The sequence below is a fragment of the Belonocnema kinseyi genome, chromosome 6 (genome assembly GCF_010883055.1).
Source record: "Belonocnema kinseyi isolate 2016_QV_RU_SX_M_011 chromosome 6, B_treatae_v1, whole genome shotgun sequence".
NCBI lineage: Eukaryota > Metazoa > Arthropoda > Insecta > Hymenoptera > Cynipidae > Belonocnema > Belonocnema kinseyi.
In genome coordinates, this window is record NC_046662.1 from 17878792 (window position 1) to 17893431 (window position 14640).

At 24.7% G+C, this 14640-nt stretch overlaps 1 protein-coding gene across 2 annotated transcripts in view; it reads left to right on the top strand.

Moving 5' to 3' along the window:
- The window catches only part of LOC117175674 (homeodomain-only protein-like), a 101099-nt gene that overhangs the window by 6538 nt on the left and 79921 nt on the right, over positions 1-14640 (top strand). Inside the window, exon 1 of one of the 2 annotated variants that reach the window (XM_033365405.1) lies at positions 4905-5083. The exons of the other annotated variant lie outside the window; for it this stretch is intronic. Coding sequence (XP_033221296.1) covers positions 4987-5083 — 97 coding nt within the window. The 5' untranslated portion in view covers positions 4905-4986. Of the gene's footprint in view, positions 1-4904; positions 5084-14640 lie in introns of those variants that run through there. 2 annotated transcript variants of the gene reach the window in all.

The window sequence follows — 14640 nt, forward strand, 5'->3', positions numbered from 1 at the left end:
TTCTAGTTTCGAATAGTCTTAGTTATTGGCCGTTGAAAAGCAGTGTACCGGTAGTGGCGTTTTGGCCGTTTAAGGGTTAATGGGTAAATATAGCCGCAAAAATTTTTTTTGAAATATGATACTTGTGGGAAATATTGATAACTTAATTAACAATCATTTCATATGCAATATACAATGAGTAAACCAATTAATTTAGTACTAATTCGTGTAATTGAAATTTATTAAAATAAATAAATGAAATATAAATATTTGTACTGAATTTTATATTGAAAAAAAATGTTAGTACTATATTTAATACCCAAAACATCTTTGTGAAGAAGTAACACCTTTAGGTTTTATGAACAATTTTATTAGCTTTTCTCTTCCTATTTTTGTAAAAATATTACCCTTTTTGCCTATTTTGAGAAAGTTTTGCGCTGTGAAGCCTGTAAAATGGCACGCCACAAACATTTTAGGATGAAAACAAGAATAATAGCTCTGGTGTTTTCTAAAAAGTAGTTTTTTGTATTTAATTACGAATAAATATAGAAGTTTTCATAAAATAATATCATAAATATTGTTTAACATTCTAAAAAAATAGATTTTAATTTCATGACTTTAGTGAAAACTTGATATTTTTGCCTAAAAATTCAACAATTTTAGTTAAAGATTCATAATTTTGTTGGAAATTCATCACTTGATGATGAATTCGATTCCAGGCCGAATCTTATATTGAATCTCGTCTCCAGTCTCGCATAGAATTAGTGTATAATGTCGTCTTAAATCTCGTCTCGGATACCGCATCGAATCGCGTCTCGAGTATTGCATCGAATCACGTCTCGAGTATCGCCTCGAATCTCGCCTCGAGTATCGTCTCAAACCTTGCCTCAAATTGCGTCTCGAGTATGATCTCAAACCTTGCCTCGAATCTCGTATCGCGTATCGTCTCAAACTTCGCCTCGATTTTGGTCAGTCAGGAGCTAGCAAACTCTAAAGGTAGAATTTTCCCCTTGATAGAACGGCCAGTTTAGAAAATTGTATTATTTAAATTATGTATTACCTTGAGAATGTCCGCGGATCAAATTGGTTTTTAAAAATGTTGTCAACTTAGAAGCTTCCAAAACAAGAAGTCAATTTAGGAATGTAAAAAAAGTTGTGTTTAATTAATAAAAAATCTTTTTTTTTTCTACGTAGTAAAAATAAAATTTCAGTTTCTGAGTGACTATTACAAATATAAAAGAATCCTTATCTATTGGTGAAGCCACAAGATAAAGTTATATGATATAATCGCTTTCTGACCTGAAATGGGTACAATCTTATTAACAACGATGAATGATTTATAACTTGATTAGGGTGTCTGCTTGACCCGGTAAATCGGAAAATTACCGAGAATAAATAATAAATAAATTTTAAAAAATTTGATTAGGAAACATTCAGTTTAAAGATTTCAAAACACGACATTTTTAATCAATGAAATTTTTAGGAAACTTATGAAAAGTGTAAAAATTATAATTAAAAAATAAAAATTTTCTATTAAATTTGGTTCTTTATATTGCAGGGAAAATAAGAGAAGAGCAATAAATAATAAATAGTTTTTATATGAAAAGCGTATAAAGGTCTTTTAACTGAAGTATTATGAATCCCGATAAAAATTTCAATTTAGATTCAATCTGAAAATTTTATAAGTTTCATTTACTTAAAATTTTTTTCCAAAAGTTTCAATTTCTGAAACGAACAATTGCTATTTTTATATTTCAAGTTTCAATTTTTTGGTTGTCTGATCACCTATTATATTTTGTGTTGAGAGTTTGTCTTCTTTAATTTAAAATTTGGCCAAATTTTGTAATACTTTTGTTGAAGATCAATTTTGTTGTTGAAAATTCGCCTTTTACCAAAAATGAATTCTTTTGGTTAAAAATTCATCACTTTTCGAAATCCATTCCTTTTTTATCAAATATACCTATTTTGTTCTTAATTTATATCAGATCTTATATCTTATAAGTTTTGTTGAAAATTTGTATAAATTAAATTAAATTTAACAAAATCTGAAATAAGATTCAGCAAAATGAAATAAAATTTAACTTTTTTTGTATTTTACTTAAAAATATTTTTTTGTTCAAATATCAACTATTACCCTATTTGTTGATTTTTCTCTCTTTTGCTTAAAAGTTTTGTGGAAGCTTCTAATGTGTCCCCTAAGGGTTTACATTTTTCTTACACCTTCTTTATTCCTTTACACACCCTCCACACACTTACTTGGTGGTGGAAGGGGGACCTACAGTTTAAGGTGGGTTCCGAACCACCAAGAGCAACAGCCTTAAGTACTTAGAGAAAACCTTTTTCTCTAGAGGTACCGGTCCCACGACTCTCCGGAGATGAACAACTCCCTTGCTAGGCTAGTGTTCACCGCATGGGCCACCGAGACTCTTCCAGAGTGCGAGGCGGGAATCGAACCCGCAAGCCGAAAGAGTGGGTCCAAAGCCTACGCTTTAGCCCCCACGACCATCGTCCCACTCTGCTTAAAAGTTTATATACTGTTTAAAAAAAAAAAAATTTTATTACATTTTTTTTGGTTAAAATTACTATTACATACTGTCACATTTTTCATTGAGGATTCTTTTTCTTTTGTTGAAAACATGGTTTAAAATTGAACTACTTTGTTAAAAAATTCATTTTTTTGTCATTGAGAATTCTAAATCGCTTTTTTTTTTGATGAAATCAACTGTTCTTTTATTTTAAATTAGAATATTTTTTATCTGAAATATTATTTATTACATTTTTCGATAAGAATTCCCCTTTCTTAGTTGAAAATTCACCTTTTTGATTCTAAATTCATCATTTTAGTTAAGAATTTATCACTTTTGGAAATGTACCTATTTTGTTGGAAATTCGTCTTTTTTTTGCTAAAAATTAGTTTTTATTTTTAAATTAAAAATTTAACTATTTGGTTGAAAACAAACTTTTTTTGTTAAAAATTAATATTTACTACTTGAAAATTGACCTGCTTATGTAGAAAATTCGTCTTCTTGGCTTCAAAGTTCGACAATTTGGTTGAAAGTCACATTTTTTTTTTATGAATTTAACTGTTTTTTTTTTTAATTTGAAGTTGAAATCTTTTTTGATTAAAGCGTCAACTATTAAGATTTGTCGTGTATAATTGATTAAATTTTTTGTTAAAAATTTATCTTTTTGGTTCAAAATTTATCATTTTAGTTAAAAATTCATCTCTTTGGTTGGAAATTTACCTATTTTGTTGAAAATTCGAGAATTGAAAAATTCGACAATCTGAATAAAAAATAAACTATTTTGTAAAAAAAGTCGCCTTTTTGGATAAATTCAAATACTTCTTTATTTGAAATTAAGATCTTTTTGGTTAAAATATCAACTACTACATTTTTTGATAAGGATTCATCCTTATTGGTAAAAAATTGATATTTTTGGTTAAGAATCCCCCCTTTTTGTTAAAAATTAATTTCTTCGTTTGATAATGTATCTATTTTGTTGAAAAATCGTCTTTTTGGGTTAAAAATTCAACTGTTTGCTTAAAAATTTTCTTTTTCATTAATAATTAATGTCTACTGGTTGAAAATTCAACTTTTTTTTGTAGAAATTTGGTCTCTTTTATTGATATATCAATTATTACATTCTCCGTGAAAAATTCTCCTTTTTTGGTTGAAAAATAAATTATGTTATTTCAAAGCCTTGTCTATTAAAAAAGCAGAAATTCAAATTTCATAGTAAATTTAGCACTTTAGAGCAGGAAAAATTGAAAAGTAACAATAAATTCATGAATAGTTCCTATAAAAAATGTATAAAAAGGTTTTTCAATTGAATTATTATAAATCTTGTTGAGAACTTCAATTTAGCTAAACTTTGAAAATTTCATTAATTCCATTTACATTTTTTAAACCAGCATAAACTTTAAAAGACACCAAATTATGCAACAAATTGTATAAGGGGGTTTAAAAATAATTATGTTTCTTTAAAAAACTGTTTAAAAAAAATACTAAAGAAAATCAATTTGTGAATTTTAAAATAGGGCCTAATGAATTTCTTAAAAATTGAGACACCTTAAATTTAAGAAAAAATGGGAGAACTATTCAAAATTCTAGCTGAAATCATCTTTATGTGCAGAATTCCTGAAAATAGAACCAAGAATCCACCGACGAAATTCAGACAACCACCATAAAATGTTCCTATTGAAATTTGAAAATGATAGGGATTTCTCCTGTAAAATAAAGGAAAAATATTTTTTTTTTGGACAAATATAAAAACGAGGAAAGAAAAATGAGAATATTTAATTTTTTTATTGTCGGGTGTCAGCAGGAATAGAGCACCGTGGTTTTACTGCTGTCCCTGCCTGCTCGAATATTGTTTATTTATTTATTTTTTTTTTGCATTGATATGGGCCGAAAAGTTAATATTTGTTACAAATGTTTTCTTACTGCGATTTGATAATAATAAAAATAAAAAATGTTTAAAAATATTTTTCTATCCTCTTTTTTATTTTTGTAACAAAATTTCTTTTCTTTTTTTAGGAAAAAATTGTTATCTTTTTTTTCAAATTTCAAAGAAAACTTTTATGGTGATTGACCAAATTTGGTATTTGGATTCTTGGTTTATTTTCAGGAATTCTGCACATTAATTGAATTATTGGACGTTAGATAGGATTTTAAATTTGATTTCAATCTCATTTGAATTTCTTGAATTTTAATTTTGCGGAATCGTATTTAAATTTTTTTTCTTGTCATTTTGTCCCAGTGTGCAACAGTTTCCGGTTTAAAATTTTGAATGCGGAAGATAATTAGTGCCTGAACCAGTGCCAGACTAATTGGAAACATAAAATGAAGTTGGTTTCTTCATATATGAACACACGTGATTGCCTAGCTAGACAGAAAAAGACACTAATAATTCCTCAGTACTCTCAGTAGTCGCCCTGCACTCAGGAAGCTGTGACTTAAATTAAAAAATAATAAAATAAATTCGCGGATAAAATAATTAGTTGTTATGGATCCTTTCGGACTTTATGCAACCGGAATTGTTCCTTATTCCTACACATTTAGAAAAGTTGTTGTTCGTGTGGAATATTTGCCGCCATTATATCGTAAGAGATTTAATGATTCAGAAGACTTATTATGCAATAAACTTCTTCCGGACGGAGTGTTTTTGAATCTTTTTATAGAGATTAGAGTAATTTGTGTTTACGATCTAGAGGTTCATGAAGGTGGAAGTATTTTTGATTTGAAAGAGTTGTTTGAAATTTTGAAAACGTTCCAAGTCAGAAGCTTTCAAGTTTAATGATTATGTGTGAGTTTGGTTCCGCATAGAATGTGGTTTGCAATTAACAAAATTTTCAAATCTATGTTTTAACATACTTCCAATTTTGCATAAGTTTATGTAAAACAAATTTTTTAATTTAAAAAAAAGAACAATACGATATCTACTGTATTTTTTCGCGTCTTTGAGACGCATTAATCGACCTATTGTTAAAATTATTAATACTAACCAATTTCGGTTTATGAAGTTTCAAAAAATGATTTATTCTGTTTATATAAGAAATTTTTTGGTAATTTAAAATATGTCAATACTATATTTAGTATATTTGTTCACGTCCTCGAGATGAATTAATCGACCTATTTTTAAATATTTAATAACCCACTAGTACTAATTCAGGTATTTTCAAAAAAGGTTTATTTTGTTTATATAAGAAAAACTTTTTTGATATTGAAAATTCAACAATACTATATAAAGTGTATTTGTTCGCATCTTTGAGATGCATCGATCGACCTGTTGTTGAAATATTTATGACACAGAAGTACCATTTAATGTATTTTCAAAGAAAGGTTTATTCTGTTCATATCATAATTTGTTTTGTTATTAAAAATATAACAATATTATATGTAGTGTATTTGTTCACGTCTTCGAGATTAATCGGTCGACCTATTTTTGGAATTTTTATGACCCAGCAGTACTAATTAAAGTAATTTCAAAAACGATTTCTTTTGTTTATATGAAAACAATTTTCGTATATTAAAAATACAATAATACGATGTCTAGTCTATCTGTTCGCATCTCTGAGACGCATCGATCGACTTATTGTTGAAATCTTTATGACCCACCCATTACGATTCATGAGGTTTCAGAAAAATGATTTATTCTGTTTATATTAGATATAAAAAAAAATTTAATATGAGAGTACTATATGTAGTATATTAACTGTTTGAGTCTTAGAGACGCATCGTTCGACCTATTATTAAAATATTTATAACTAACCTGTGCCAATTAATGTAGTTTCAAAAAAAGTTGTATTCTATTTATATGAGAAAAACTTTTTTTATAATCAAAATACAACAATACAGTAGTGAGCATATTTGTTCGCGTCTTCGAGACGCATCGATCGACCTATTATTGACCTTTTTCACTTTTTATAATGAATTTTTTTTCCACTTTCCAGAAAATCGTTTTTTCGCTTAAATATGAAATAATTATCATATAATTATTAAGTTAAAAATTATCCTTTTTGGTGGAAAATTAGAGTACTTTGGTAGAAAAATAATCTTTTATGGTAAAAAATTAATTTTTCGTTATTTATCTTTCTTATTTGAAAACAAACTTTTTTGTTATGAATTTGACGGTTTTCTAAAAAATTCATTTTTATGGATTGAAAACTCAACAATTTGGTTAAAATTTGCACTGTTTTGTCGAAAAATCTTCTCTTTTGATTAAAAGTTCAAATAATTGTTCGACTATCAACTATTTGATTAAAAATGTTAAAACTTTTTCAACAAATTTCTCTTCTAATTAAAAGTTCAACTATTTGTTATTACAACTGTTTAGTTACAAAATTTTTTATTTTAAATTCGACTGTCAACTATTTGGTTAAATTTGGTTGAAATTTTGTTAAATTCAAATATTTTGTTGAAAATTCGACTCTTTTTATTAAAGATTATTATTTGCATTAAATTCGGCTAACAACTACTTGTTTAAAAATGTCAATATTTTGTCAAAAATTCTTCTCTTCCGAATGAAAGTTCAACTATTTCGTTGTAAATGCAACTCTGGTTGAAAAATCATTTCTTTTAAAGATTCAACTATTTAATTGAAAATTATATTTTTATTTTGAAATATTATAGATTTTCAGATATTATCTTTTGGCCGAAATCCAACTTGATATAATATTTTTTTATATAAACTTTTATACTCAGTTGAAAATTCAACTATTTGTTTGACACTTCAATTATTTTGTTGAATATTCAACTATTTGGTCAATAAGTAATATTTTTCGGTTGAAAATCTATATTTTAGGATTAAAAGTTAATTCTTTTTAATTGAAAAATCTACTATCATGTGTTTGGTTTAAAATTAATCTGGGTAGTGAAAAATTCTTCTATTTGATAAAAATTTAATTATTATGTTAAAAATGAATTTTTTTAAGTCATCTTTTTGGCTTGAAAGTTCCTCTATTTGGTTAAAAATGTACATTTTAGGTAAATAAATAAATAATTATTTTATTAAAAAGTAAGCTTTTTCTTAGTCATGAAATAATTTAGTTTGAAACTAAACTTTTTTTGGTAGAAAATTCCCAATAAGCTAAAAATGCAACATTTGTTGTAAATGCAATGTGTTTCAACTTTGAATCGTAGGAATTGAAAGAATTTCATATTAAATTCAATATGGTACCTATATATTTATTTTATTTAAAACAAATTATTCTCCTCTTTTCTTGAAAATGTTTCCCTATTTTGGTCTATAAAGTCTGCAGTTAACAACAAATATTTTTTATTCGTATGACCGAGACAAAAATGGGAAAATGGAAAAAAAAAGTTTCGACGATAAAAGTGGCCATCCTGAGTCTTGTAAATGGGTAAATTAATCATTTATTTTATTTTATTCTTTTTTATCTTAAAAATTATAATATTCTATTTCAGCCTAGAATAATTTTAGCATGGAATTTAACTAATCTGTAGAGAAAATGTTACATAGAAGACGAAAAAAAACATTAAAGTGGCGCATAAGATATTAGTTAACTTTTTTAAAATCTTTTTGGGACATAAACTTTGAGCACTGTGGTTTTCTCTTTTGCGGAAGCTATTTGCGCGAGAAGATTACTGTACTCAGAATTATGCATATTGCACACGTATGTGTACATAACTTCGAGCATACGGGACGACTGTCGACACGTTAATAACTCCCGTAACGATTTTACAAAATTTATATTTAACAATTTAGTCCGTTAAATAAAAATATGTTGTAGTTTTGCATTTAAAATCAGTTTTTTTTTTAAATAAAGAAGAAAATATCACAATATATTTGTATTAAAAATTTTATTTTGATTTTGATCTTCAAATTTAAAATTACACTTTTTAAAGCTTTAAATTTTAAGAAAATTGCCAGTCTTCAAATTCCATACTTTGATTTTTAATCCTTTCAAATATGAGAATTCTTATTTTACAATCACTCGGCTTTGGATCGATCAAATTTTGTTAAGATTTTGCAAATATTTTCCAAAAATTCCCTTTTTTTGTTTTTCACTTAACTGCAAACTGAATTAGCAGAACACAATAAAAAAAGCCTACTATATTTGGTTAAAAATTCTGCTATATATTATATTTTTAGCTTATATAATTTTTTATTTTATTTGGTTAAAATTTAGGTTAAAAGTTAAATAATTTGGTTAAAATTGGTTAAAGTTTGGTTAAAGGTGTAAAAATTATTATCTTGAAATTTCAACGAGTTCGTTAAAATGTCTTGCTTTTTCGTTAAAGATTTAACTATTTTGTTGTAAATTTGTCTTTACGGATGAAAAATTCAATTATTTGGTTGAAAATTCGTTTTTTATTAGTAGAAAATTAAGCTTCTTGGATGAAAATTTATCTTCTTGGTCGAAAATTCAACTACACTTTGTTGATAGCGGAACTAGTTTTTTTGTTTGAAAATTAATTATTTTAGTTCAAAATGTATTTGTTTGCTTGAACCATTAACTATGTTGTTAAAATTCGTTTTTTTTATTTTTTTAAATATTAATCTTTTTAACTGAAAATTACACTTTTCCATTTTTTTTCAAATGATAATTTCTAAATGACAATTCAGCTATTTGATTAAAAATGTATTTTGTTGAAATGTCTTCTTGGTTGAAAGTTGATATACTTAATTAATAATGCATTTTTTGTATGAAAGATTAGAGCACAATAAAAAAGCCCACTATCTTTGGTTAAGAATTCTACTATCATATTTTTAGCTCATATATTTTATTATTTTACTTGGTTAAAAGATTGGATAAAGTCGAATACATTTGCTAAAATTCGTTAAAATTTGGTTAAAAGTTAAATAATTATTATATTATTGTAAATTCGTCTTTTTAATAAAAAATTCGTCTTTTTGGAATGAAAATTCAACAGCCCTTTGTTGTTGTTTCAACATTTTTGTTTAAACATTCGTTCGTATTGGTTGAAAATTTATTTATATTTTTTTTTGACAATTTTGATAATTGGTTAAAAATGCAACTGTTTTTGGTTGAAGTTTAATTATATGAATTATAAAATTCGACCATTTGGTTGAAATTTCTATTATTTGGTTCAAAATCCAATTTCTTTTGATAAAAATTGGTCTCTTTTTAAGGTTTATCTATTTGGTTGTAAATAAAACGGTTTGATGAAATTTTTTTAAAAATAATTCAATTATTTACTTAAAAATTTACCTTTTTAGACGAAAATTAATCTCTTTGGTTGAAAATTAATCTTCTTGGTTGAAAATTCAACCACGCTTGGTTGAATTACTTTGTTAAACATTATTTTTTTAAAGAAGAATAATGATTTTAGTTTAAAATTCATTTATAAGGTTGAAATATTAACTATTTTGTTGAATTTTTGTAATGAAATATTATCTAATTTAATGCAAATTTTATAATTACATTTTCGGTTGAAAATCGATATTTTTTCTTTGAAAATTCAACTATTTGGTTGAAAAGTCGTTTTTTTGGTTGAAAATTAAATTATGCTTGGTTTGAAAGTCGACCTACTTGATTAAAATGCATTTTTTGTTTAAAGATTAATCATTTTAGTTGTAAAATGATATTTTCGATTAAAAAATAAACTATTCTGTAAAAAAATCTGTCATTTTTTTCAAAAAATAATATTTTCTCTAAAAATTTAACTACTTTACTTTTGGTTAAAGATAAAGCTTTTTTCGTTAAAAATTAAATTGTTTGGTTGAAAATTTGTTTTTTATTAGTAGAAAATTAATCTTTTTGGGCGAAAATTTATCTTTTTGGTTAAAATGCATCTACAATTTATTGATAGTGGAACTAGTTTTTTATTTGAAGATTAATATTTTTAATTGAAAATCTTACTTTTCCATTTTTTAAATTGATAACTTTTTAAATGAAATGAAATTATATGATTAGAAATTAATGTATTTTGTTGAAAAGTCTTCTTGGTTAAAAATTCATCTTTTTGGTTGAAATTTGAATTAAAAATAATTAAAAATTCAATTACCTATACTTGATTTGAAAGTTGATCCACCTGATTAATAATGCATTTTATTTTATCAAAGATTCATAATTTTAGTTAAAATTGATATTTTTGGTTAAAGAATGAATTTGTTTGTTAAAAATGTTTTTTCTTAGATTAAAAATTAATCTTCTTAGAAGCAAATTTATCTTTTTGGTTAAAAATTCAACTACATTTGGTTGATAGTGGAACTAGTTTGTTAAAAATTCATGTTTTGTTTGAAGATTCATATTTTTAGTTAAAAACTCAATTGTTTGGTTGAAAAATGAACTATTTTGTTAAAATTAGTGTTTTGTTTGCTTGTCAAATATTAATATTTTTAACTAAAAATTTACTATTCCATTTTTTCTAATTGATAATTTTTATGTTGAAAATTTAACTATTTTATTAAAAATTGATTTAATTGATTGAAAAGTCGTCTTCTTGATTGAAAATAAAATGCATCCTTCTGGTCGAAAGTTGAACTATCAATGTTTAAAAATTTAAAAAGGTTTGATTTGAAAGTTTTTATTTACTTTAATAAAATGTAATTCTTCGTTTGAAGATTTACAATTTTAGTTAAAAATTCAACTATTTGTTTAAAAATTCGTCTTTTTGAGTAGAAAATTAATCTTTTTGATTGAAAATGTATCTATTTGGTTGAAAATTCAAATATGCTTGATTGACAGTTGAACTACTTTGTTAAAAAATCATTTTTTGCTAGAAGATTAATGATTTCGAAATTTGATGTTAATTTTTTGTCTACTGATCCAGAATCAATATTCATCTATTTGTTTGAAAAATTAATTATTTTGTTGAAAGTTCTTTTGATATAATATTAATTTTTTTTACCTAAGAATTTTACGATTTCATTTTTTGTTTAAAATTGATCATTTTTTAGTTGAAAATTCAACTATATCATTGAGCATTAATTTATTTGATTCCAGATTCAGCTTCATGGTTTAAATTAATCTTTTTGGTTAAAAATTCCAATAGCGTTGGTTGAAAAGTATTTGATTTACGAAAAATGCATTTTTAGTTGGATAATTCGTAATTAAAGTTCAAAATTCATTTATTTGGATGAATAATTAACTAATTGATCGAATTTTTTTCTTAAAAATTAATCTTTTTACTGAAAATTTATTTATTTCACTTTTAGTTGAAAAAGGAATCATTTTAGTTAAAAATTCAGCTATTTGGTTGAATGTTCGCCTTTTTTAGTAGAAAATAAAAAATAAAAATTACCTATGGTATTAATTTGTATTCTACTGAAATTTCTCTATTTTCCACTCTTAAAACTGAGTCAAAAATTTTGAAAACTTCAAAAACAAGGCTGAAATATAACCGGTAGGTAAAGGTGTTTTCCAAAGGGAGAAAGTGAAATGTTATCCTAAAGAGAAAGGATGACTCGTCAGGCACTTACACAACATAAAACTGTTGTTCTCTTTGTGCAAGAATTGTTTTTGACAAACTCGTGCCAAAAATCAAATTTTTTTGAACAAAATTTTCTGTGATTTCAAAAACAAACATAATTTTACTAATGTAATTTCGAATTAAAAAACATTATTTTGAATAAGGAAAATTTTAAAGTTCATAATAATAATTATTTTAGTAATCTTTTTTTACAATTTGATTTTTTCTCACTATGGCTTGTTACCAATGTTCAAAAAATGTTTAATTTAAATAATAGTTTTTTTCCGGAAAAATATTCCCTGAAACTTTAGTATTTTTAATTTTGAAAGTAAATTTTCCTTTTGCTCAAATCTTTAACTGTTGTTAAAAGAATTTTTGTAAAAGGACCAATTTTTTTTTAAATAACTATATTTGAAGATTATTTACCCAATTTTTAAATTAGAAACACTAGAGTTTAAAATATTATTTTTTCCCAAAAAATAAGCCATGCATAATCGAAATTAATCCATTTTTAAAAAGTTAGTAAAATGTGAAAGTGAGAAAAAATATAATTGTAAACAATGTTGTTAAAAAAATTAATTTTTATATAATTTAAAATTTAATTATAAGAAATAATAGTTTTTCCTAGAGCATGACTGATAATATTATTTCAATTGTTTAAATCATAGAACCTTTTTTTTTCCAGGGACATGATTTTTATTGGCACGACACCTACCTTAACACTGATTTCAAACCGGATTTAGTCGCACGAGCCAACAGATGCTCTGAATTTAACTCGAGAAGTCTCGACAACTTATCTGATGTCTCTGAATTTTATTTATTATTTTTTTTTTTTAGATTACAAATTGAGAGAAATATACGTGTTATGTTGACAAACCTGCTTTTCAGCGAAGACGTTAATGTTGCAATTACTGTAATTCTTGAAAGTCGTAAATCCTTGGTAAATCTAGTTTTGAGTGAGAAAATCACAAGAGGGCTATAAAATGTCAAGGTTATCAGATTTTATGAGAGAAAATGCAAATATAATTTTAGAGATTATAGCCTAAATTTAATGTTTGTTACCTAATCCTCTTTTTATCCCTTTTTTAAAAATCCCCTATAGGGTTTTTAGATATTTTATAAAACACCTAAAATCCAGAATTTTGATACAGTTTTCCACTTTTCTTATAAATTTTCAATTAGTTTTTTTTGAGAATCATAAAGAAAAATTGAAAACACTAGAAAAGAAGACGCTTTCAAAGATATTTTTTTATCATAATAATTTTTAAATATTTCATAAAAGATTTATTTTCTTATTTTTTAGACTCGAGGGTCATAATTAAAAACCAAAAAATCGCTTGCGATTTAATCGATCAACTAAAACCGAAAAATAAACCAATTTTTAACCGAAATAATTTTTTGATTTTGAATCAAAATCAGTTTAATTAATCCAAAAAAGACGACTTTTGAAACAACAACGTAGTTTTTAAACCGAAAAAGAGTTTTTAGTCAAAAAGAAAAAGATCTTTATCAAAAAAGATGTTCATTTTTAACTTAAAACAGTTAAATTCAAAAAAATATGAATTTAAATAAAGTTTATCCTTCAAAAAAATTTTTTTTTAAATCGAAAACAGTAAAATCCATAAAAATATGACTATTTAACAAAATAGTAGATTTTTTAAAATGGAAGAGTCTTTAGTCAGAAAGAAAGAAATTTCAACCCAATTGTTAAATTTTTAAAGAAATAGTTAAATCCTCCACCAAGAAAGATTTTAACTTTGAATCGAAAATATTTTAATTCATTCAAAAAGACGAATTTTCAGTCAAACACTCCGTTCTCAAACCAAAAATAGTTTTCAGCATTTAAACAGAAAAAAATTCGACCAAAAGAGGTGTTAATTTGGAATCTAAAACAATTGAATTCATAAAAAAATACGAATTAAAAAAAGTTGAATCTTCAGCTACAAAAAGATTTTAATTTTAAATCGAAAACAGTAAAGTTCGTCGAAAAAAGACGACTTAAAAAAAAAATTTGATTTAAAAATAAGAAGAGTTTTTACTCAAAAAGAAAAAAAACGTTTAACCAAATTGTTGAGTTTTTAAGAAAATAGTTTAATCTTCAACCGAAAACTATTTTATTTTGAATATAAAGAAGTTTTGTTCATCCAAAAAGATGAATTTTCAATAAAATACTAAATTTTCAAACCAAAATAGAGTTTTCCGTTTAAAAGAGACATCTGAAAAAAATTTTTGTTTATTTTTTTTTACAAAAAAACGTGAATTTTAAACCAAAAAAGAGATGTCAGTCAAAAAGAAAACAAATCCTAAACAAAAAGGATTTAAAAAATAGTTAAATTAGCTGGGTTTTCATCAAAAATGATTTTAATTTTAAATCGAAAGCAGTTAAATTCATTCAAAAAGACGAGTTTTTAACAAAGTACTTGATATTTAAATCCAAAAAGATTTTTTAGTGAACTAAGAAAAAACAAAATTGTTGAACTTTTAATAATTATTCAATACTTTCAAATAGAGTGGTCACTTATTAACAAAAAATGTAATAATTGCCACTGAAACCAAAAAAGATTTTCATTTTTAATAAAAAAAAGTTCATTTCATCTAAATTACGAATTTTTAATAAAACAGTTAAATCCTCAATCAATAAATATTTTAATTTTGAAGCAAAAAAATTTTGATTCACTCCAAAAATACGATTTTTTAACAAATTAGGATATATTTTAACAGAAGATTGTTTACTGAAGAAAGAAAAAGACGGAAAGTATCT